Genomic DNA, 25,398 nt, shown 5'->3' with positions numbered 1-25,398 from the left:
TAAATGTTAACCATGTGTTATCTTAAGACAGCTTTTCACATGGGTTAGAAGGCAGTAGCAGCTACCATTGGTGGATTTTTTCCTTGTTTGACTACAACACTACAGAGACATTTATGATCCCCATTATTCTGAACAGTCTTATAAACCGTGGATACGCAAAGCTACCTAACAATGCAGCAACTGCTTCAAGAGCTACTGTAAATGCTTATCTCAAAACTGCAGAGAGATGTCAGTTAATGGATATATTCATCAAAAGCTACCGACTTTTTGTTTGCTAGTTTTAACGAACACAGCCCTGGAAAGACACAGTAAAAAGGTGTCACTGTACCTCTTCTGTAGAATAAAAGCTGGGAGACTTTTCTTCTACTGCATTTTTCAGAGAGATTCTATTCCTTGCAGATGTTTTAATGACATAAAGGCTGCCTGGCTGTGAGCTAATATTTTGCCTGAATTTCTTTTTAATTCTCATTTCCTGTAGATCTCTAGCGCAGCGGAGATTTGCCATCATCTTGCTCATAACTGCAAAGAAAAACAACATCAAAAGCTTTTTACAATATATATGTATATCAACTTAGGATATACAGTCACAGAATAAAAGCAGACTCAGAGAAGCTTGTTTTCTAAGCCACTATCCAGATTTTTAGAACCTGCAGTCGAAATATCCAGCAGTGCTAACTGAAGACATTAAATAATATTTATAATACATAATATCAGGAATTAATATCACATATATTTCACTTCTTCAGAATGAACTCTTCACAGGAAGCTCCAAATGAACATAACCCGGTTGATAATGACTGCAGCATCCATAATCCTGAGATTTTGACCTGCAAATAGGGGCTCTAACTTTGCAGATGCTCACGCACCTGTTTAAATCAATATACACGAGTCCGTGTGAAGAAAACCAAATTATTTGATTGTAATAGTTATGTAAGTTATACTCCTTCTAAGCTTTCTTGAATGTTCAAATGTGCAAGTCCACATGCTAAAGAAAGTCAAAGCTGAAAATTCAATCTCTGCTTCTTTGAAAAAGACCGAGTCAGCCCTACATTTTAGTTGGAAAACAGAATGAATACAAGCTTCTATAATAGTGAAAGATTACCAAGGCTAATCTTTAAGGTTCTGAGAACATTTTACTTGAGTATAAAAAAATCAAATGAAACATACTCCACCTTGCATCTTGTGTCTGAACTACTCTGTGAAAACAATTTTTTCATGTTCTTAATTAACTTTGGAGATGAAATTGTTAGGAGTGCAATATAGAGTCTTAGAAAAGTAATTATTTCCTGATTTCCCTACAAAAAACACCATAGGAATCAGTTGCTTTTTATTAAAAAAGTCTGAGAGAATATGCAAAACCACTCATGGGTTCAATTCTGATAGCATTCGCTATAGGTAAGTGATCAAAATCCAAAAATACCTAAATTGCCATTTTCTAAGTCAGTGTCTGCTGCATGCAGGATGCAAGATGGGTGATCTCGAGTTTCAGCAGTATCTTTTTCAATTGTGATCTGATTTACTTCCCTTTCTTCAGTCATATTTTTGCTGATTGGTGAGTCACATCTCTTGCTACTGCCTTGTTCACTTGTAGAAAAAGTCAGCTTGGTTTTGAAGGGTGGAACAAAAGTTTTAGCAGTTTTGCCAGATTTGTACAAATTTCTTTTTTCTTCACTCTCTTGGGCTGAGGCCTTATGCGGAGAAGACAATCTGGAAGCATCATTTGAAGACTGCCTTAGGGCACAGTGCTGAAAAATGGCAGGTTTAGATTTAAATCCTTTGAAGTCTTGGTCTGGTAAAGTAAGAGTAGGATTCCTGACTTCTTGTCGTTCCTTAGTAGCCCTATAGAGACAAAAAACGTGCAGGTTTCAGCTTCCTGATAAAATTCTTTTTCAGAGCTTCAACATTCTTAATTTAGTAATGTTACCCTTTCAAAACTGCATCAATAAAAAGACAAAATATTAGTTTTTGATACTTTTAAACCTGAACACTTAATTTTTATTTAACAAAAATAGAAATACAAGTGTAAAACTTGTTTAGCATCTTATCACTCTACAGCAACAACGTGTGTTGTATGGTAACTTGTTTGTTTTGAAGTAAAATTAGTCTTTTATAAAATTATTAGTCTTTTATTAGTCTATTATTAGCCTTTTATAAAATTGGGTTGCAAGTTACTACTATATGTTTTTTTTAAAAAGTCACAAGAACTTGCAACATTTTTTAAAAATTGCATTAGAAAAACTAAAACATAAGTTTCTCACCCAAATGGCTGACAAGTCACTGGTTTTAAAGGAACATGGTACAAAAATTTTCTTCTGTCTTTGAAAATGCCTGTAATTAGTAAAAAAAAAAGTTTGAAATAGTACATTACATGGATAGATATTTACAGCACATTTATTCTATATTCATATATCCTATGTATAGGAATATACATTTACAGTAATTTACAAATGGGATTTAAACAGCTTTGTGTTTTATATATATATATTCATATATAGGTAATAAAATCTTTGTATAGAATATCTTTGATGTTGATAAACCCACTTGTTTTCCTAGTTAACCTTCAATGAACAAAAAACATATCTAGAAAAAACAACCATGCAGAATACATTTAGAGCTTCCAAGCCTAATCTTACTGATGATAGAGCTCTCAACTATTGAGCTCTGTTTCAACAGCACTGATACAAACCACATATAGGGAGAAAAAGCAACCGTCTTCAGTATTTCTGAACATTGCAATAAATAAGGCACAAATCTGTCTCATAATCTTACTACCACTAAAAATATTATTTCTAATTGCCATTTCAGTGACTAACGTACTTTGGGATCTAAGTTATTTTGCTAATATGTTTGATCTAAGCAGCATAATTACCCATAGCAGTTAAACAAAAGATATACAGGTTGTCACAGACCAATGAACACAAACTGAAAACCCCTAAAAGAGACAGTCTGACAATGGGAGTGAAGACTTCTACAGGTTCCTAAGAAATCTTATGGTGGGTAAAAGGGAAAAAGTGAGGTAAATAGAATTGTCAGGAGCCTGCTGGTAGCTCTTTGTAAGTGCAAAATTAATTTTCAAGGAACAACATTAGTGCTCTCCTCTTTTAATAATCATACGTGGCCCAGTAAATATATCCCTGATAAATTAAAACATGAGGTTAGCCTCATGTAGCTTTATTTTTTTTTTCCAGTTTAGAAATTTCTAACTTTCTTACAGATGATTTTCTCTAGAAAACAAATATTTATGAAGAGCTTGGTAAAGATGACATTCAGCCACATGCTGCCTTTTGTGACAAAAAAGAAAAATCTAAGAAAATGTCACCTCCCCTTGTTTGGTATCAAACTGTATAGCAAGTATGAAGTGTGAGTAAAACAGCAGTAATTTGAAGAAACTGTAAATGCAGAATCAATTCCAACACATCTGGGGTCATAAAGAAGTTCTGACTTGTTTTACTTAAGGTTCTTGGCAGTAAAATCACAGGTTGGAAAACAAGTATGAGCTGACACCCTCCCTTATTGAGCCTCAATTCTTCACACTAGTTGAGACAGATCTAAAAGATAAATGACTATACTGCTCAACTCTCAAAAGCTCCCATTTGTGAGCCTGCAAGGGGTGTTTTAGGCTCCTTAAAGGGAAATGTTTAACATATATTTAGTTCCAGAGAGGCTTCCTATTTAATTTAAAACTCATTTAGCAACTTTTTTTTTCCTTAAAAAAAAACAAAAAAAACAAACAAACAAAAAAAAAAAAAACACAACACAACAGTTTTCAACAGAAAAGGCACATTCACACAAACTCCTCCTTTGATCTTTCTGAGGACACACTTATCTCAGAATTATCAACACATCTAAATCACGTCTGCCTGGAATTGGAACTCCTTTGTGCTGGGAAGAGGAAGTTTCAGATGACAAGTCATATACACAAGATGCCACATGTTCCAGAAGTCAGGAGCAGGACTATTCTGGATATTAGAACTGGTGTCAGTTGTTCCACCAAAGAATAACACTGTTCACATTCTGCTGCAGGGCAGGATAATATTTATGGATGAAGGGTAGACAATTATTCTCTGGCAGCAGCTTACAAATTCCACTTAAAGTTTTCTTCAAACCATCGTTTTCATGCTTAGAACAAACTTAGGGCGGCATTCAGGAACAAACAAGTTTGTTCAAAAGGAGCCAACTCTCTTGTTACAAAATCTTTTCTGTGCACTAATATAGATAGGTAAGTTACAGTTACTAAGATATCTAGAATTGTTCTTGGTGCTACTGTACTGCATGAAGTCAGCCAGCTTTGTTGACAACTAGGTACAAGTGTACATCAAGTATGTAAGGAATTGTCTGTGTTTGAATTGAGGTGTTCCAGAAAAGCAGCTTTAATTTTGCATGAACTACTGAAAAGATTTTTTTTTTTTTGAATCTATTGCAGCAAAGGAAAACACCCAAAATCTGAGATTAAGTATGACCGCCCTTTCAACTTTCTTCTTAAAATCTAGGGGGACATTTTGAAGAATTGGAATAAAAGTAGTTTAAATGGGATATTCAAACATCCCATTTTGTAATTCCCACTTGCAAATGGAATTCAGGTATAATTCCTCTTAGAGTAACAATGAATGGCTGGTACCTCCTTAACGGTACAATAAAGGCAGACCAAAAAGACCAAAGATCTCAAAAATAACATTAGCAACCACTTAATGATCATTTTTTTCTACATTAAAGTGGATGATACTTCTCTTGAAGCTGTAGCGAGAGAGAAACAGGAAGAAGAGGCTTTTAAACTCCTGTACTGAGTGATGGGGGTCACTATCTAGGTTAGAGCATACAGGGCTGAGACAATTTGAAATGGAAGTGATACTAACGAGGCGCATGAAACAGTTCACAGAGCTACCTAGCCCTGTGACAGCAGCGTGTGTATGAAAGGGGAAGTATCCTGGAGCATCAGAACAATCCACCCAAAGTGGATTCTTTTATACTCTGTATCATTTCCAAGGCTTCAAAAAGCAGAAGCTGTAAAGAAACCTCTCTCCTCTAAGGCTGTCTGGCAATAATTACTAGCTGTATGTGCGTTTCTGACTTTCTAGATGAATGCTGCTACTGAATTCTAGGTGAAAACATGCAGTGCTTAGAAAGAAGGAGTTCCTCAAAAGGCACAGCATATCCCATAAGGCAAAGCAGTAACCAAAAATCCCATTAACCTAACACCCTAATCAGTCTTCACGTAAAAAATCAGCTCAGACTTTAAAACCTTGATTTCACTTTCAGGAACCTCCACATTACTGGCTCAAAACATTAAAATCATCCGTAATACACTTATCAGTGAGCATATTCCTCACAAATTATTATATAATAAAAGTTACCAGCACCTTCTTATTTTCCCATAAATACAATTTTTAATTGAGAAATTATACATCACTAAAACCTCCTCTTACTGTGGCTGGTATTTGTGAGCTTTAGGATTATAAGCTGAATTCCTACTGTGCTGGACATAAGATAGAGTTCTTGCAGAAGCAGTACAGTCTAACATGATACTAGTGTACCACTAATCAAGTGATTTAAAGTGAGAGGAGACATTACCACAGCAGTTTCCCTGAATTTTCGTGACTATATTGATAAAAGAATTGGTTAAGCAATCATTATACATTAATCAGAAATTGAAGAACTTTAAAGGTAACACCCAGAATCAGATTACTGCTTAGAACACTCAAATTACCCTCAGGAGTGCTTTTTGAAGCTTTCAGAGATCTGGGGGGCATCTTTGTCTTGTCAAATTCAAGCAGCAGCTGTCTTTTAATTGGAGGTTCTCCTAGGATAAAATCACAGATTTAGAAAGAGATCTCCTTTTTAAGTTCATTTTCTTACCAATACCTTATAACTCAATTAAATTTTTAAATAAAATATTCAAGGAATCACAGCAAACAGAATTAACAAGTTTTCAGATCATTTTTGTCTCAAACACCCTTTCCCAAGGCGACATTACTTTGGCACATTTGCAGGGTTCTCTTCTGCACAGGATGCTTGCGTGGTGCTACCAGGAATGGTTTTAAGACTCCAGATAATGAAGCCTGTTAGACTCTTTTCTAGTCAGTAAGTCTGTTCCCTCCAAATCAAAACCTGCGAGCTTTATCCTATCAGTTTTAGATGGTAAGAGGCTGCACTTTTAAACCAACAAGTTTTCGTATCAGACTGCCAGTCTCAACATACGTGAAACCTTGGCCTTGCCTACAGGGCACAAAATGGTGAAGACAGAAATACTCATTCTCATTTTGCAACGAAAACAAAACCAATCCACTAGATTTGTGCAGAGAATAAAAAAGAGAGAAAAGGAGATTTCTTCCATAATGTTATGATAAAACAAAACCAAAAAAAAACACTTCAAAAATTAAAACCTTCAAAATTAATAATCATAAATTTAGCTTGTACTGTGCATTTAAGGCTGCAAAGTAGAGAAATTATTGTTTGCAGCAAGGATTTCTGTCATTGACAGTAAGGTAAAGAACATTCACTTCTAGAAGACCTGAAAAAATAAATATCAATGTTAAATGGAAAAAAAAAAAACAAAAACACAACACCAACACCACAAAAACTAAACAACTACTGTTATGGCATTTAACATATACAAGACTAAGACCTACCAAGTGAGTTTTTTTCCTCGAAGTGCCTCTTCCCAAAAGTCTTATTTTGAAAGCTTTTATCTGATGTTTTGCCACAGAAGGACTGCGCAGAATTAGTCTTTGCTCCAGGATCTGGAAGATGATCTCCTACAGAAGCTTTTTCATTTCCCACAGCGCCATCTTTGAAGTGATTTTTTGGAGTTTGGAACAGCTCATCATTAATTTCTGCTCTAGCGGTAGCGCTGCATGAAACTGCTTCAGACTCTGTTTTCATCCCCAGATTCAGCCCTTTTCTGACAGGTCCAGTCTCTTCTTGCTTAAAGCTATTTTTAAATAATGCCAACTGGCTGTTTTTCTTACAATGTGGTACATACTCAGGCATCTTGAGGTGGTGAGTGCTTAAAGAAGACTTCATTTCCTCAGGGTGGATGCTTTTAAAGTCAAGCTCCTCATCGCAGCTTTCGTCAGTTTTGGATTCTGAGATCATGTTACCAGTTTGAGACTTGGTACGTTGACCACTCTCTTTAATTGCATGAAGTTGATCTATAACGCAGAGCTCACTGCTTAAAAAATCATCCGATTCTTTTAGAATTGCCTTTGCTTTCTGATAGGCATTTTCTGAGACCGTTACCTGCTTTCCGCTTGCAGTGCTGAACCCAAAAGCAGGACCTGGAATCATTTTAGTGCTGGCATTTTCCCTCTCTTCTAGCTGCATTTTCCTAGGAAATACCTCTTCAGCAAGTTTTTCAGATTTTTCAACATCTCCCTCAACCTGAAATTCTTGTAATCCTGATGAATGGCTACTTTCCATTTCAGAAAAGAGCTGCCTAGCTTTCTTTAGCGACTCTTCTGAGAGTTGTACGGGCTTGCCACTTGCTGTACTGAAAAATCCAAGGTTGTTTGTAGAAGAATCTGACTGCTTTATCTGCTTATCTGGCACAGGCACGTGTCCCAGAAGCTCGGTATTCTGTCCAAAGCCTTGCACCTGAGAATTTGGAACAGAAATTTCATCTTCAAACAGGTTTGCATCTTGCTGACCATTTTCACTAGCATTCAGGTTTCCATCAGTGAAATGAGATGCTGCTGAATTCCCCGCTCTTTTTGTAGCATCTAAAAACTTGGTAGAATTAGGACACTCAGCAGGAATGACTAAAGATGAATTTCCAGCAATTTCCGTTTGATTAGTTCTTGATTTGGTTTTCATTTCATGTTTTACAGATTCACCGTAGTCTTCTTGAAACATTTGTCTGACACGTGCTAATGCACTTTCCGAAACAAAGACAGCTTTACCTTTTGCTGTACTAAACACTGTTTGTTTCAGACCACCCTTTGGATTTGTATCATTAAAATTAAGTGATGTTTCTTGCAAGCAGGCTAAATTAGTTCCACCTCCAGGAAGGTCAACTTCCGACTGCTTTTGGTGAGCAGTAAGAGCTGTGTCTGCGAAGCAGCTGGTATTAGAACAAGGTTGATTTAAATGTTGTACGTCAAATTCCTTGCTGTCGCTGTTCAACTGAGGAAAGTGACTTTGTGAGACACTGCTATAAGCTTTGAGGACAGACTGATCAGATTTGCTACTGTCCTCAACGAATAAAGTATTTTTCACATCACAAGGCACAGAATTGTCCACAGGGTTACTTGATACCTTCATTGAAGGCAGAGATGTAGCTGACTGCATAGGAAAATCATGTGCACTTTCTGATTTATCCTTCTTGTTTGCTGAGCATTCCACATCCATTTCTGCAAACAATTTTCCATCTTCAGACAAAGAAGTTCTACTTAAAGCTTTACTTTCCCATTCAGAAAGAGATTCTAGTTCTGACTTTCCAGGTTGGACATCAGCTTTTTCATATGCAGCTACCAAATTTATTTCACTATCTTCACCTGTATTAGCAAATGCATCTACTTTAACGCTGTCAAGAATCACAGCTTGCTTAGTGGGACTACTTCCTCTTGTCTGCTTAAATCGAATCCCAGGTTCTTCAGAAATAAGCTTTTTATTACAATTAAGTATTTCCGCATCACATTGAGCAACATTGTCAATATGTAAGTCACAGCCTTTACCGCAGTTTACTCTACGTTTCCTGTTCTTTACGTGGTCCCCAAAATTGTCATTATGTTCTTTCCCTAAATCAACATCTTCTTCTGAAAAAAACTGCTCAGCTTTAGCCAAAAATCCATCAGCAATTGTTATTTTCTTGCCACTAGCAGTCTGGAAACCAGTCAGATAACTTCCCTTAACTTCACTTGGTTCAGCATCCACCTCTTGCTCAAAAGGTACTTGATGATGTTGGTAGGAGCCTATTTTTATTCTGCTTTCATTCACAAACAGGCTTTCACCTGTGGTGTCTTCTCCTTCAATATTGATACCAGTTGTCTTTTGTTTATCAGAGTTCTCTGAAACATCTACGTCTCTTTCTCCACAATTTACACTGAGGCCATGTAGAGAATTGTCTAAAGGACCATCAGAAACGGATATAGCATCATCAGAAGTTTGAAATTTCTGGGGCAAGTGTACATCTTTCTGCCTGCTGTCTTCTCCTTTCTCAGCAGGGAACAGGTTTTCCATTTCATCTGATATACTTAAATCACAATATTCTGCAGTGGCAGTAGCATCTCCTAGACACGTTACATACAGAGAGTCTTCTTGTAAACTATCTTCAGCTTGGCAATCCCCTGGATTCAAAACTTGTTTGGGAATTTTATGATTCTGGTTCTGTTCTTGAATGGATGTTGGACTGTTTCGCATTCCATAGCCAGAATGCCTAGCATTAGCATGACTGAAATCAACACGTTCATCATCACTTATTAATCTTTCTGTCCAGTTTTCTTTATTTTCCTTTTTGGGTGTACCAACATTCTCTGAATGGTGGGAAACAGAACGTGCATGGGAAATCGCACCTATGCTGTTGATGTTTGAAACACCTTTGTTTTCTTTTGTCAGGCACCTAAAAGAATTCCAGTTAGAAGACATCCCCCTGCTGCCCTTCGAATTGCCACATCCAGTATTAGTTTCTGAAGATTTCAATAAATAGTTATCATCCAAGTCCTTGAAAAGCTCTGCAGATCTGGTCAAAGCTGCCTTAGAAATATTTATTTTTTTACCTCCAGCTGAAGTAAAACCTACAAAATTAGAAACGCTCGCCTGTACAGGTACTGGAAAGCTCTCACCGTCAGATACTCCACTTTCATCTCTGTCTGAGAAAGTAACCCCCTCACTACTTTTATGGAAAAGCACTCTGTTTTCTTTTTCATATTCTACCATTTTACATTCCTCATTTGTGTCTTTCCATGTACTACAATACTTGTCATTTCTTACTCGATTTTCAGATTTGAAAGTGCTACAGGGATCAGTATCTTTCCACGATTCAGAATTATTTTCCACATTTGCAGCTCCGTGCATTTCTACAGTTACAATGTCTTGTTTTTCAACAGATTGGATCACGTTACTTTGCCTTCTAAACTGCGTAAATTCAAACTGACTGCCTGTTTCTTCCAAGATACTGGAAATTTCGGCAATTTCAGCTTCTTGGCTTGCTGTCAAAGTCTGATTAAGTTCTTGCAAGGAATGCAGACTTCTGGGGAAGTTTTGACACAAATCAACTTTATGTGGAGTAAACTGTGTGCACCTTGTCTGTGAACCAGATAAAGCACTGCCCAATTTGCTTTCCAATTTGGAAGAAAACACATTTTCCTTTTGAATTTGATTTGAAAAATTTCTGCCTCTTTCCACGTAAGAAGCTTCAAAGCATTCATTTTCAATATCTTTGAACAGCATTTTGCCTTTTGCTATACTGTCTTCAGAGAATTTAATCTGCTTATTGGAAGCAGTCTGGAAGCCACCAAAGCTCAGATTTGACCTGCATACATTAACAATTCCCGATGATTTCCCTTCATGCTCTAGGTTCTCATTTGGCTTTTTGTGGGAATATATAGGTGGTACTTGTTTATCTTCTTCAGAAATCACTTCAATTAAAGAATTATCATCTACACAATCCAACAATTCTTCAACAATCTCTGCAGCTACTTTATTGCAAGCAGCTGCTTCTGGGCTTTGATCGCTTTTAACTGACCTTGTTTCTTGATTGTCAGCTACATCTCCTGAAAAGGCAGCTACGTCTTTTTTTCCACATTGTTTTAATCTGATCCTGTCATCTCCTGAACAATTCATTCCCACAGGTGCAAGTACTTGTCTGTGTTCAACTACAGCCAACAGGTCTGTAGCATGCTTTTTATCAGCTGATATTTTACTACAAGAGTCACTGCTGACTCTATTTATGCCAAAGTTGATCTGACTCAAAGTCTTATTGACATCTCTGTTTGTCACAGACGTAGTGTCATGGCACACATCAAGCAAGCAATCATTATTACTAGGAAAAGACTGCGCCGGTTGTCCTTTCAGGCTCTGAGGGACAGTAGCTCCATTGTTCACATTACGACTCATAGACGTATCTTCCTCGCCTTTCTCTAAGCAGCAGTCTTCAGGAAACAATCTGGAACGTTTTCTTGCCATTAGGCACGCTGCACTTAGAACCTTTCGTTTTATATTTGAAATTCTTTCACTATTTAAAGAATCTGTTGTATCTTCTTTCTGATGGTTGGATACTTCTAAGCATTTTAATGAGGTAGCAGGTTGATACTCTCTGGTGTCTTTCCCCAAGTTCCTCAGCTCTTGTTGTTTCAGCCTACTGTCGAAGGATGAGTTATCCTCTAGATCCTTTTTTACACAAGTGCTCAAGTTATCTTCCTTGATATCCAGTTGCCTCTTAGCAGAAAGCAAAGAGTCTACAAGAAGAGATGTTAGTAAAAAAAGATACATTAATAAAACAGTTCTCATTTATTCTAACAAATGCAAATTCAAATTGTCATATAATTTTGTCCCATAAGATCATTTCTATATATGCCTAACACTGGTAGCATTCATAGGTTTTCAAATGTGAATGCCTCGACAAGACTGGTGATCGGTCTCATCTAATCATGTTCTAGTAACCTGAAACAAGTGAGTAGCCTGCAGTTAATGCCATCAGTTTAAAAAAAAAGAATTCTTAGTTGTAATGAAATTTGAAGAGATGGGCTTCCATTCTTCGTGTCTCAACTTAAGGACTTGTTTCAGACATAAAGAGAAGTACTTCTGTTCTTAATATTAAATAATTCTTCTAGTTGAGTAACAGCTTTTAAAAATAGGAGTACATACTCGCTTTCATTATTATTTTTTTTTTTTTTTAATATTTTGTGCTTCTGGAAGAAACAAATCAACAGAATTAAATCCTCTAATTTTAGGAAAAATAACAATCACAATTTTAACATTCTTCATGATCTCCTAGAAGACAGGATGGCCCTTAACATTCTGGATGTCTGAACAGCATTGACAAAGACAATTAAAGCTCATCAATTAGAATAATGGCTCAATCTCCATGTTTCTATTCCAGAAACTAATCTGAAAGTGAAACAGGTAATTAGCACCAGACTACTCAAAAACATTTGTGCTATCCTGTCACTCTAACTGACCAATCCCATACCCTCATTACCAAATTAATCAGCTGCAGGTTTACTTTATCACAAATACCAGATTTTACATTTAGACAAAATTATTTAATCTAAAATATTTACAAAGAAGCTATTTAGTAGAGAAGTCTCCAAAAAAAACACTAAGAAAAGCTTAATGACATACCTGGGTCACCATCTGTGGCCACATGACAACCTTGAAATTCATGTGAATCAGCTTCCAATTGAGGTAACATAAGATCAGCAGGTAATTTAGAGGTTACTTCTTTCTGTATTTTTTCTTCCTGATACAGCAAAGTATTGTTTATTGTATAAATAAATCTCTTGGATTTGTTTTTCAGTCTGGAGAGCATATTCAGGCTTTTAAAGCCAGATTTGGTAAGAGTGTTCTCACTGCTTGTGAAATGTAGGTCGCTGCAATTATCTGGAGATGAGGTACTACGCACTAGTGGGTGAGACAGAACATCCGTTACGACAGATTTAGAAGTTGCTTTGACACACTTGGAAAAGCTGCTGTTGTAGACCACAGAATACTCCATGACATTTGTACTTTGGATTAAAAAAGAATTGCAGTTTATAAAGCTCATTTTGGAAACCTTCTCAGCTGCATGTCCTTTAACTAACTCTGGATTCAGACGCACAGATCTTACTGGAGTTACTTCTGCTGTTGGGTTGTTTCCAGTATCTTGCATTTCCTCGTGCTCATCTGACAAACTGGCATTCAAGAGCTGCTGTGCATTTTTCAAGCCCAAAGTACTGAGTAAAGATGTTTCTACAGCATCATCCTTGGCCATGCGGGCTGTTTTCTCTTTTACATCTTTGTCCGTACATAAATCAATGGACGGAGAGCTACACGCAGACATTTCCAGATGAGTTACATCAAGACCAGATAAGTTCAGCTGAGACCACTGGCTTGATGAAGATAACACATCATCTTTTACAAGCTTCTCATTCTCACATGATTTCTCCACTCTGTTATCTTGCACGTTTCCTGTGACCCTAAGCAAATCCAGTTCTTTTTCATGTCCTATTAAACAGGCATCTTTACTATCCCCTGTATCTTCATCAGCATTTTGGGATAAATAATCCTTCATTTCGATAGGGTGTCTTTTTTCAGCCCCGTTACCCATTTCCACTTCCTGAGAAATGCCAGTCTTTCTTCTAACAGGCTGTTCGGAAGGAACATCCCTCTCTCCTTGTGCTTCATCTCTTTTTGTTTCACATTTGTCTATTGCATCCAGAGCACGTGGCAGCAGCAGCAGAGTTTTGCTGGATTCAGCAGGCACGGTGAGTGTATCCTCAAAGCTATCCATCTCCCCAAAAAAGCCATCTAGCATCTCCGACTCTAGTTTAAAGAAGATGAGGAAAGGAAATTAGTAAAAATTAAGTTTTAGGGAATAACTTAATAACAGCATTGCATTTTTACAGGTAAATACAGCTTTCAATTTTAGGATAATTACCTGTACTCAGGATTCAGGCTGGAAAGATAAATATGCATGTCTTTAAAGTCAGTTACTCTCCAACCTCTGTTAAAGAGAGGAGACAGTAAGCAAGTGATGTGTGTAGATGTGCCGGCCTACTGAGGACCATGGTGCTGGTGAAAGCTTCCAAAATTAAACTTTGCTGCCTCAAAACTTTTTTTTCTGCCCTATAGACAGGAGAGTGAGTAGAAAACTTTTCAAGACACACATCTAGATTTCTTCCTCTCAAATTTATACCAAATGGTAGGCGACAAACATGTTAAAACACTGCCTATTTTTTGTGTTAACTGGCAGTTGAGAGAACTGTTATTTAAGGATGATTCTACTAAACTGTATTTTTTGTTTTGATGTAGAATAGTGTAGTGTCTAGAAGGATTTGGAAAAAATTCCTTATGGTTTAGATTTTCACGAACTCCAAATGATTGGTACAAATATTAGAAAAACAATGAGAATTTCTTCTTCTTGTAATGAAATATTATAGAGAAGAGGAAAAAAACCCGAACTCTGTTTTACAGACAGTATTAAAGTCTTACATATCAAAATAAAACACCTTCTCAAATGTATGAAACTACGCCTAGCTATCAAAGTTTCACATTCAGAAAAGATAGTTAGGTTTTATTTTGAAGGTACTTTTAAAGGCTAGAAAACTTCTTTTTCCATATCAAAGATATATGTAGAAACTGTCCTCTATTTTCCTTAGGCACAAAACCAGTAACTTCATTTCTGGCATAAGCATTTTTTTAGGTACAATTTCTATGATTCAGAACTACTTTTCCTTGTAGAAATGTTAAACCAGTATCTGAAAGCTTTTCCATTTGGAGATCCACAGATGATTTCCCAGTCCTTGGTCTCACCCCCACCTAACTGCAATGCACTCCACTGATGGCTTATGCCTATGGCCACTGGCATAAAGCCGCCTTTCCCAGCACATCCCCTGAGCAGTTTCTCATTCTCTTTACTTTCTGTTTTTACGGGAGGGGCAGAAAGTATCTAAACAAGATCTCAAAAAGAAGCAAATAGTTTGGGAGTGCAAGTCCTTTTCCCTTGTTAAAGTACATTCTGCTGGAGTAACTTTTGTCCGCATCCTTTCATCCTGTAATCATTTGTCAAAGTTCTCCAAGAAGACCCATCTGTACTACTTTTTTTTTTTTTTTTTACTTAAATGGGAGCCATTACCTGTAATAGAAAAAGAAAGCCAGGGCTATCTGAAAGATTATGAAGATAATGGTTGTACACTGAATAACCTGATGCCAGAGAGGGAAAAAAAAAGCAACCACACACAAAACAAAACAAAAAACAAACAAGCAAACAAACAAAAAAAACAGGGATGATCATTTTCACTTACAAATTCACTGGAGCGTCAGGGAAAAAAGTCCCAAAAACTAGGACTGAAAAGCAGAATTCTTTTTTTTTTTTTTCCTCCATTAAGTGTCCTAACTAGGCGATAACTACTTAATGTGTTTTCTCAGAGCCTCTCCTTCTGGAGAAATACAACACTCAAGGGAAAAAAAGAGGCTTAAGCATTAGAAATTAGGAATGTTTCTATTCTGGACTAATTTATTGACTGTCAGAACAGTCCTATTTTGAGTTTAAATCCTCAGAAGTAGAGTATTAAATCCACTTCTCCTACTTCATTAATAGTTGCAGACACTGAGGTGGACAGACAACACCTTTTACTCTGATCAGTGTTATGAAGGGAGTGATGTAATTTTGTTCTTTGAATTAAATGCTATGAACTCTTAGGCAACAGGCCAGGGTAAAACATTCCAGATTTTTATGCTTCCCATTAGCTTTTCAATTTTTATATCTTCCCAGACAACATACACATTACTACAGTTGCAAAAAACACGTACAACAAAGCTGTACATTCTGCTATAAAGGCCAGATGCCTAGAGCTGAGCGTTACAACGACAAATCCTAGGCTTACTTGAACTAGCAATATGAACCTTAGGGATTAATGACGGTGTTATAAACAAATAGAAAAGACCACGTGCGTATTTAGATATTTAGCTCCTTTTGTGAAAATCTGAAGTGTTGATAAATGACAGAACACATCTTGCATCTCTTGCTACGCATTACATGTAAATCAGTTTACATCAGGAAAGAAAAATGTTTTCCTCTTTCCCCAGGTGTTTCCCCAAAAAATACATTAAAAGTCTTTTAAATATTTGGTAGTTCTTATACATTGGTCTGAGTGCATATACTCGTTCTCACTGTTACTAAAGACCTAACTGGTACAGTATAAATAATCTCTTTGACTGAAAGAAAACATATTCCTAATAAAACTCCTTTTTTTTTCATGGTAATACAACAGTAGTCCAGAGAAAACCAACATTTGAAAGCTACAGACATGGAGATCCAAGCTATCCTTTTTTTTTTACATTGCATCTTTGAGTGCCGAGTTAACTATTCTCAAGGAGAAGATAAAGAGCCATTTGCAGAAGTTGTTTTGTACTTAGATGAAACAGAAACTATCTTCTTCCTCTTATTTTTAACTATTTACATTATTGTCACCAGGCTTCTCTAATGTATTATGGCGTTTAATAACATATTTTGCAATGCAGCACAGGAGATTAATTAATCCTTTATTTCTAAAAGCATTTTACTGACTACAAATGGCTTGAATATGTTTACTACCACCCCAATTTTTTTCTCAGCATGCTTGAACTTACAACACAAGAGGAGGAGCATGTATCGCTCCCCAAGCCACAATGCTTCCTGAACCCAGCATTCTCAGCCCTCCTTATCCAATGCTAACCTGATTATTTATGTTGCAATTCTCACATTTACCACTGAAAAATGTTTTTAGGGCATTCCTTTCAATTAAGGAGGAAACATACAATCCCAATGATACATCATCCCATCTAGCCTGTGTCAATCTCTACAACACCCTTTTACATCCAGATGTGCTTAATAAATTTCCTTGTTAATATTCATCCCTTCTGCCACCATTTCAACAAAGTCAAAAAGCTCAAACTAGAGCATATATTTTCCACTTGTTCACTTACGTTCTAAGAACACAGAATCAAAATTTATTTGCCTTAAGTATTTTCTGCATTCATTAAAAATATAACATTCATTTTTTCCTAAAGGATTTGTCATGTTTTGAACTATTAATACATCAATAAAGGATATATAGCAAGAATAAAGAACAAGCTCACCACAGAATAACAAGCATCAGACTGAAAGTTCACATTTACACTAAACCTATTCCACAGCCAGTAGTAGTCTTGCCCCGTACCTTTTTTCTCTCTCAGCTCTCCCGTATGGCCTTACACCTTCACTTACATCAGCACAAAGCTGGTTGTCACCCAGTGGCATGGTAGCTGCTTCGATTCACTGATTTAACAGAAATTGACCTTTTTCTTTTTATTGCCAGATAAGTTTTACAAAGGCTAACCAACTCAGAAGTAAGAATCCACATCTGGCAGAGGAAATGAGCTGTACAGTCATCTCAAGACACACGATGTAACTTAACCCTCAGTCTTGCTTCACAATATGCTCAGTAACACTAGTAAAGCATTAATACATACCAAAATCTTTGGTAACATCTTCAGCATTTAGCTTTACTGTCTCTGGTATGGACAGCAGACTGGTATCATTCTTCCCAGGACATTCACCATGGTCAGAAGAAAAGCTGTGCAAAACCTGTAAACCAAAGACATCAACTGTTGTATACACCAGTGACAGGAGGAGTACAGCACCCAACCCAACAGCTGCAATACCTGAATAATTCTGCATCTCTTACAATAAAAAGTAGTGTTTTCATACATATATTTCTTGTAAACAAGCAAGCTGATAATCTCCATTTCCAATGAAAACCAGATTCCACTCTGCAACCAACACAGGGGAATACATGGGCAGTAAATGGCTTCAGTAGAATGCAATATGCAAAGCGCCTCAAAAAGGAACGAAGGAGAAAGACCTTTTTATAGTTGGTTTGTTTTAAAAACAACTGTTACACGTATTAACTGTGAATTTTCAGATACTAAGAATGAAATGTAGATTTGCAATGAATAATTGTTCTGCTTTAATATACATGAAGAAAAATTACAATTAAGCAGGAACTCTCCCTTTTCTAACAAAGGACTAAAAGTAATTCTCAATTTTAACTCTTGGGCAAACACTTCAGCACAGGAACTGATCGGACAACATAAGCCAAATTATAACTCTCAGAGCTTTGACAGAAGGGGGAATACAGCTGAGCAAACAAACCCTCAGATAAGTAGTTTATTGCAATTCCTAGCTTTGATTTCTCTTTGCATGACTCCCATTGCAGCTCAAGTCAAGCTTTGGTTTTTATTTATTAATTTATATTTTAAATACAGTGAAAATATTCCTCAAAGGGGGTTATTTTTGAAAATACAGTGTTTTGTAACCTTAGTTTTGTGAGCAGTAACTTTTCAAAATAGCCAGATAGGAGCGCCTAGAATGAAAATGGCAGAATTATTTGTTCTTGGCTCAAGGGATCTAAGCATAAAACTAAACAGCTTAGCTGAAATTAAAGAAGAGCATAGCTCTTAAAACCACTTACTATCTCAGCTCTTTCATCCTGTTGCTTTGGTCCAGAAATAGAACTGGTCTCCCTAGCTTTAGAAGAAAGACAGAGAAGTCAGTTCATTTGCCCCTAAGTGAATGTGCCAAACACGTTCAAATAAAGTCATGCTTTGGGAGGATTTTCTTTTGACTATTTTAAATGCAAATGAAATATGTAAACAAAATACTAACAAAAGTAAGAAAAAGTTCTAACTAAAACATCCTGCAGGTGGGTCTGAGAGACAGCATGCAGTTTCGGAACAGCATAAAACACCCAAAATCATAGCATGTGGCTGCTGCCGCTGCCAGTCCCCTCTCCAGGGGTTACTCATGGCACTACTCCCTATTTTCTTCTGTCATGGGATCTTGAGATCCTCCAAGTTTCTGTAAGGAATTTGACTTTTTCCTTCACCTTCCATTTCCACCAAACAGGAGTATCTTTTCACCCACATTACAAAAGGAGAGCATGAACCCTACTTTTAAGATGCCTTATGAAGAGCTGGATTTTGCAGTAACGCCTTTCATAAACATGACATCTGGGCTCTGACATGGTATCAAGATTAGTAACTGCAGGCCCTCTTGTAACAGCCAAATGACTCACTTTCTCCTTTTACAGAAGGCAGGCAGTAGAAAGCCCGTATAAGAACTGCAAACTAGTATGCTCATACAGAAAGTGAGACAATGAGAGTTCAAACCAGAACTCATTACCCAGAAGAGCATCTTAAAGTTATGGGTACTTGCTCTCCAAGTCACATCTTTCTGAAGCCAAGAATACCCCAAATGACACAATTCAGTAGCCTCATGAAGAGTACCACCCCCTACATACTGACGGAGGGGATCCCCAATTCTTGCATGCATTCTTAACATGCTTTAGATGCTTGGCATGCATAGGGTTTACACGTTTGTAGACATTTAGAGTTTCAAAGTCAAATTCCATTTTATCAAAATAAAGAAATTCTACTAGCAGCAACACTTTAGAGATGCTAAACCTCAAGCCTTGACCTAAGTGCCACCTACGCAGCCATCACCCACTCACTCTCACCCTCTGTTATGCTGGCACCGCTGTTTGTGCAACTGCACAGTAAATAAAGTCCAGGAGTTGCCCTGTCTGAATAACCTAGGAAATAGGGTCTGCAATGGGATGAGTATCTGCCTCCACTGATACAATGGTGAGTACAGCGAGAGGGCTTACAATGCTGAAGCCAGCACAGCTGCTGGGAGGCTTACTCAACAAGCTACGTCCTTAAACACAATAAATATACTCACATGACTTAACCTAACAGGTATCTAGTTTCATGATGGAGCAAATATAAGGAATCATTACCTAATCCTTTTCTAGGCTTTGTTATGTTGTTCCTAAATGAATATTCCTGAAGGCCTTATAAAGAAAAAGGAAACTTTTGGAAAGCAAAGATGCATTTAATTTCATTTCTTCCATTTACGGTTACATTACTTAAAGTCACCGAAAAAGCATCACTGTAAGAGTTTAGTCCTTTAAAATAGATAAGGGAAAAAAAATAAAGAAGTTCACACTCAGTGAACTTCCAGTGTCAGAACCCGAAGTTTTTATCCCTTAACAACCGTTCATTTTTAGAATTACCTATGATCACTGTTGCACCAAGTGTAGGAGGTGTAGCTAGAGAGCTTGACCAGGACATATCTGGATCCACTTCTGCCCCCAGGCTTTCAGAAATACGTTTTGGAGTTCGGACCTAGAAATACATTTATTATTCCTATACAGAACTCTAAACGTACTAAGGAAAAGAAAGCAAAATGCAGGATTAAAATATTTACCTCCAAAAATTTTGGTGTGCAAAACAAGCTTCCATATGGTCCTAAAAAACATTATGTAATAGGGACAAAAAGTTTAGTCTAAGAAATGAGGACTTATATATACAGATATCAGATATTTTGTAAAACTAAAAAGTGAAAATACAAACCAGGAATATTACTTTTCTGCGGTGTTCTGAAAGCATTCCTTAAAATAGCTGGGCTGCCAACAACAAAAAATAATTTCACTCATCAATTTCTGAAAGTAATAAATATTTATAGCAGATATTATATACTTTACTGCCTCCATTATTTTCTCTTTGCAATCATAGCTGTTTCTCTGACTAAATCAAATGTAGATTTCTTCTAACCACCAGTTAGTACTTCAAAGCTTACCACATGTTTGTGTCAAACTATAAAATGGTTCTTTTGTGAAATGTTAATTTTCAATGCTTGTCTGACAAATATTATACTAGATTTCAATACAATTTATGCATTTTTAACATGCTGTATGAAACCATGGAAATTGGCCCAATTTATTTTAATTAAATAAATAACTGAGCTGTTCTTTATAACCAACATGAACACTTTGAGCAGATTAAATGGAAAAATACGCTATCAGATGTAGAAACTGATGCCATTACTAAAAAGATCACAGTAAATATTACAAATAGCTTTACAAGTTACTACTTTAGAAGCACATGGTACAGCACTACTGCTATTTCTCGCACTGGATATTCAGGACTTGGGAAGCTGAAACAATGTTAACAACTGTCACAGGCCAGCTACAAAGGAGTAGAAAAATAGATAGCAAGAACACCTACAAGTAAAGTCTCCAGAGCTAGCAAGCATTTTATTTTCAATTCTTAGCAACCTATAAGTATCAGAAACATACAAAATATGAAAGATCTATTCACTGCTCTGAAGAAGTCTACCAGATGAATACAGTGATTCTAATACTGTTCTTTGCTTAAAATCCAGTTTATTCTATACTGCATTGACACATCAGGATACCTGGCAGCAAGGAAATTGTGGCAGGTGCCAAGAGGAGAAGCTAGCATTTCATTTTCTTGATCTCTTTTTCTTCCTATGATACTTGGACTTGTAAAATTCTCTCTGCCTAAAAAATATAATATAATAATCAGCACAATCTCGCAGTAACTGTTTCAATTTTGAAGTGTAAATACAAGCTTTAAATATTATACAAAGCCTGATTTTTAGTACCAAAAATCACATCTAATGCAACCTTCTCTAGTGTTTCAAGCATATCCAATTCTATATCCAAACAAAAATCAATATATTTATGCCAAACACACATGTACAACCAAAAATAACTCATTTTGTCAGCTTATTTGATAAATGTTTCAGCATACTTCCAAGGTATTAGTCAAGTTACATACTCAGTTTTAGTACAACATACTGCATTGTGTATGTATCATCCTTGCAGAAGCTACCACTAGAAGAAACTTGATACACAAAAGCATGACTTTTCATCATCTCTCTCTCAAATTTACTTAAGACATAAAGAATTCTAATTAAGAATTCTTATATTAGAATAAGCAGCATTAAGTAAAATATACACAGATATATATTTCTGGAATTGTTCTTGGAGGTGCTGCCTGTGGTACTAGCAGATATTTGTATGCTGCCTATCTGCATATAGAAGAGGAAGTGTGCACCCCAAAGCAGCAGAATCCTCTCAACAATGAACCTCTCACATGAACAAACATCCACTCTCAAAACAATTCCCAGTCAGAAATTTCCAAGTGATTTCCATCATTACACCTAGGTTTCCGTATTTCTCTCTGCTTCTAAATTCCTGAGTCCACAGCATGCCTACATCCCAGTACCACATCAAGGCGAAATCCATCAGCTTCCATCCACGCTCTCGCTTTCACAAAAAGGAAACCCAGGAGTTGACTCCAACCAAGAAAACCGTGATAAAAAGACCATGGGCCAGCCACAGGTAGCCACAGAAACTTCAGTAATAATCTTCTTCCTTTCACTAAGGAGCGTAAACAAGCATCCACAGAGCTAAAGTAACCCCTTTGAAACAGAAAGGGGTTTTAAGTGAGACAGTAAGTCTCCTTTGTTTCCGTCTTATGAACTGCTACCAAGAATTCACTAGGGACTTAACGCTGTGAAAGTCTGAATACCTAGAGTTAGAAGAAACAAGGGTCACCTAAGTTGAGCACAAGTTCAACAATAAACTTAAAATAAATGAACAGAGTAACAGCATTCCCTGGAAGCAATGGTGTAATGGTGCAAATGGCTGTATTTGAACAGAAACAGTTTGACACCTTTAAAAGCTCTGCTTTAGGATCTAAGAACAACTCTAGAAATAAGGAGTGTCCCGTGTAATCTGTTTAGAAAAGCTCATCTTGTCAGTAGGAGGACACAACACAGGCACAGTAGATGTACAAATGAGATACTGCAGGAAGTGTTTCTTACATACAACATTGCATATATTCTCCATAGAAAATATTCATCTTTCTATCCATGGATGGGTACCATGACTAGCTGGTATATTAAAAAGGAGCAGAGTAACATGCACTTTTATGATGTATTTGGTATTTGGAAATAATGTCATGAAAAATACCAACATAGAACTTACTCTCTTCCATTTGGAAAGTTCTGTCACATTTTTTCTTGTGTCTTAAGAGTTTTGCTAACTCAAAGAGCTTAGTATTTAAATCTTTCTAAGATAGCTTAAGGAGCTTCCTATTGTCTCATATTTCAGCATGATAATCATCATCCTCTCTCATAAAAATATTTTTCAAAGATTTTGTGTAAAACCAAAGTCACACATAGTAAAATTCACTCTGGTTCTCAGTCACCACAGCACACCAAGTTCATATAATCCTTGTATTAACAGAACGTAGAGTATTAGGACTAGGATAGGTTTTCTACAGAGAACTCTTCGTGTATGCATGCATTATCAGCTTATTGTCAGGCTGAATTCGTTAACATTAACTCTGCATTTTTAGAAGTTGTCTTCATAAGCCTACCAAGGATAAACATTTTGCTTGTACAATTTCTGCAGTAGCATTACCTATCACATTAAGAGTCACCAGCAAAAAACAAAGGTTTAAAAAAAAAAAAAAAAAAAAAAAAGGTCCCTCATGTCTGGAGCACACAAGAAGCCTTTAAACACACTGTTTTGCAAAAACGTACTCACTTGTTCCTATTTTTTTCTGATCTAGTTCTCTTCCAGGAGAAGAAAAAGGTGGCATTATCGTATTTTGTTCTTTAAAAATCGGTGGAGTTGATGTCAGCTGGCTGTATGTGAAGGGTTTTGCCTTTGGAGTTTTAAAAGAAGTTTGATCGATGGGACCATCAAGTTCTAACAATTTAGGTTCATATGGGGGTGCTTCTGAACTGAGTTCTTCAAACCAGTTGAGACTTATAGGCCCTAAATCTGTGAAGAAAAACAGAGAGAAACACATTAAAAAAAAAAAAAAAAAAAGAACCCTGCCAAATCTCATGCAAACAACATGGTAATGAGTTCATATGTTATTAAACCATATTTTCGTATTAAAATGGCAATCTTCATTCTGTATGACATGCACGAAAGAACATCATAATTAGTCATAAATTAACACTAAATTAGTGCTCTATACAGAATGTGAAAATTTATTAGGCATTCATATGCTAGCAGGAAAATGCTTTACCCCTTCCAGCATTAACAGTTTAACTTTACTCCTTTCCAACTGGACTTGATGATCTTGGAGGGCTTTTCCACCCCAAGTGATTCTAGGATACCATTGCAATAATTCTACTTATTATGATTCTAGATAGCTCCTAATTCTGTTACCCACAAGTGTTAAGAAAAAAAAAAAGTCCACTAAACTTCTAAGACAATTAGCAAAATTAACCAAAGAGCAGATAAATAGCCCGTTTGCTTAAAACGTTTTAAGTTTATTTTATGCCTTATTTTTCTCAGACTGGCAAGTTAAACAGGTTCCTTTTAACTTTGAGATAGACTACTGTTGACACATTTGGCAAAAGACTAAACTTGGCCTGCCTGCAAGTACATAAGGAAACCCAGGTGAAAAAAAAAAAAGTACAAAAAAGCAACTGAACACACATTCTGAAAGAAACTACAATTGTATATAGATGGCAATTCCAAAAATGGCAAATAGATTTGGGGCAAGTACAACAGCTAACAAGATGCACAGTACTTTTACGTGGAACATACAGCTTACAGCAAATGTGTATAAAATACCAGTGTCCAGAAAGCAACCCTAACAGCACATGTTCAGTGTGGTCATGCTGTACCTGAATCACTGCAACGCGTCTTAAATATTTCAAAGAAGGTTGGTCTTTCCCCAGATCTGCAAGCCATTTTCGTATCCGTACGTTCACTGGAATGCGTGTTGAGAAACCTGTGGAGAGATAAGATGAGATAAGAGATAAGAGATAAGGCTCAGCCTGGCGGCCCAGTCCCGTGAGGTGCGCGGGGCAGCTCCTAACCCTGCTCTGCTGCATCCCTGGGCGGGTGTGATGGGGCTGGGCGGTACTGCCTGCACTAATGGTGACTGGGGTATGAAAACAAGAGAGTGTGAGGACTTATGTTGGAGATAATATGAATATTGAGTGAATACTGGAGGAAATGCATGACTGGGAGGGTATTTTTGAAGTGTTCCAGGTAGGGCGAGCCGCCCACCGCCACTCCTTCACACCAGGCCAGCGACAGCCCGGTGTGTCCTCACACGGCTCCTCACACACCACGAGCTCCGAGGGGCCCGTGAGGCACTGCCAGCTTCACAGGAGGGCCGCAGACCCTCATACCCTTTACGCCAGCTGCTGAAAGCCAAACACCTGACGACATATAACATTACAACGCACGCTCTTTAAGCCACTCAACGCAAGCCTGACGAGCTGGGAGCCACCCCCGAGCTCCAGCAGGGCAGGCAGCCCACCTGCCTCGCCCCTCACCTCCCTCATCCCGGGACCTTTTTACCTCCCTCCGGCCCCCGGCAGGGCACGGGCACGGCGGCCGCATCGCCTCACGCGCGGGGCCGCGCTCCGCTGCGCGCCCCCGAGCCGAGCCGAGCCGCGCGGCCCCGCGCCCGCCGCCGCCGCCGTTCCAATCCCGGCGCCAAGGCTCCGTCACGAGGGGCGGGGAAAATGGCGGCCGCCCCCTCGCCTCAGCGCCTGGCGGGAGGGTGGCGCCGGGCTCGCTCCTCCCCTCAGCGCTTGGCGGGATGAGGGGGTGGAGGAAAAAACATGAGCCAAAACAGAAACTGTTGTGTAAATGCTTGCACTCCACGTGCGGTTTTCCACGATACAAACTGTGTCCTCCCCTCTACAAGGATGTGTCTGTGGTGGCACCGGTGCTGTGTATTGGCACAGCGCTGGGTTCACTGCAGGTTTGGGTGTCCGCAACTCTGAGGGATAATAAAATGTTTCTGCCCGAGTTCTCCCTAACAGTAGCAGGATGCAGAAAAACTATTTCTAGAGTAATTCTGCTTAGGGAGGATTTTTTTTTTTCTCTTTGA

General features: G+C 37.6%; 1 protein-coding gene across 1 annotated transcript in view; it reads right to left on the bottom strand.

Annotated features, from left to right (window-relative positions):
* BRCA2 (BRCA2 DNA repair associated) overlaps window positions 1-24,931 on the bottom strand; it is a 37,643-nt gene extending 12,712 nt beyond the window's left edge. Inside the window, exons 1-15 of the mRNA XM_084294025.1 lie at window positions 24,861-24,931; window positions 24,176-24,282; window positions 23,076-23,315; window positions 20,912-21,017; window positions 20,068-20,120; window positions 19,922-19,962; window positions 19,728-19,839; window positions 18,126-18,181; window positions 17,125-17,239; window positions 12,277-13,455; window positions 6,627-11,390; window positions 5,705-5,797; window positions 2,259-2,328; window positions 1,421-1,839; window positions 329-519 (exon numbers count right to left, since the gene is read on the bottom strand). Coding sequence (XP_084150151.1) covers window positions 329-519; window positions 1,421-1,839; window positions 2,259-2,328; window positions 5,705-5,797; window positions 6,627-11,390; window positions 12,277-13,455; window positions 17,125-17,239; window positions 18,126-18,181; window positions 19,728-19,839; window positions 19,922-19,962; window positions 20,068-20,120; window positions 20,912-21,017; window positions 23,076-23,315; window positions 24,176-24,242 — 7,506 coding nt within the window. The 5' untranslated portion in view covers window positions 24,243-24,282; window positions 24,861-24,931. The remainder of the gene's footprint in view (window positions 1-328; window positions 520-1,420; window positions 1,840-2,258; window positions 2,329-5,704; window positions 5,798-6,626; window positions 11,391-12,276; window positions 13,456-17,124; window positions 17,240-18,125; window positions 18,182-19,727; window positions 19,840-19,921; window positions 19,963-20,067; window positions 20,121-20,911; window positions 21,018-23,075; window positions 23,316-24,175; window positions 24,283-24,860) is intronic.
* Between the last annotated feature and the right edge of the window lie 467 nt (window positions 24,932-25,398).

Source organism: Netta rufina, assembly GCF_964035555.1.
Source record: "Netta rufina genome assembly, chromosome: 1".
In the NCBI taxonomy this organism is placed as follows: domain Eukaryota; kingdom Metazoa; phylum Chordata; class Aves; order Anseriformes; family Anatidae; genus Netta; species Netta rufina.
Note: the sequence above shows the minus strand (reverse complement) of the source record. Positions and strands in the feature narration are given on the sequence as shown.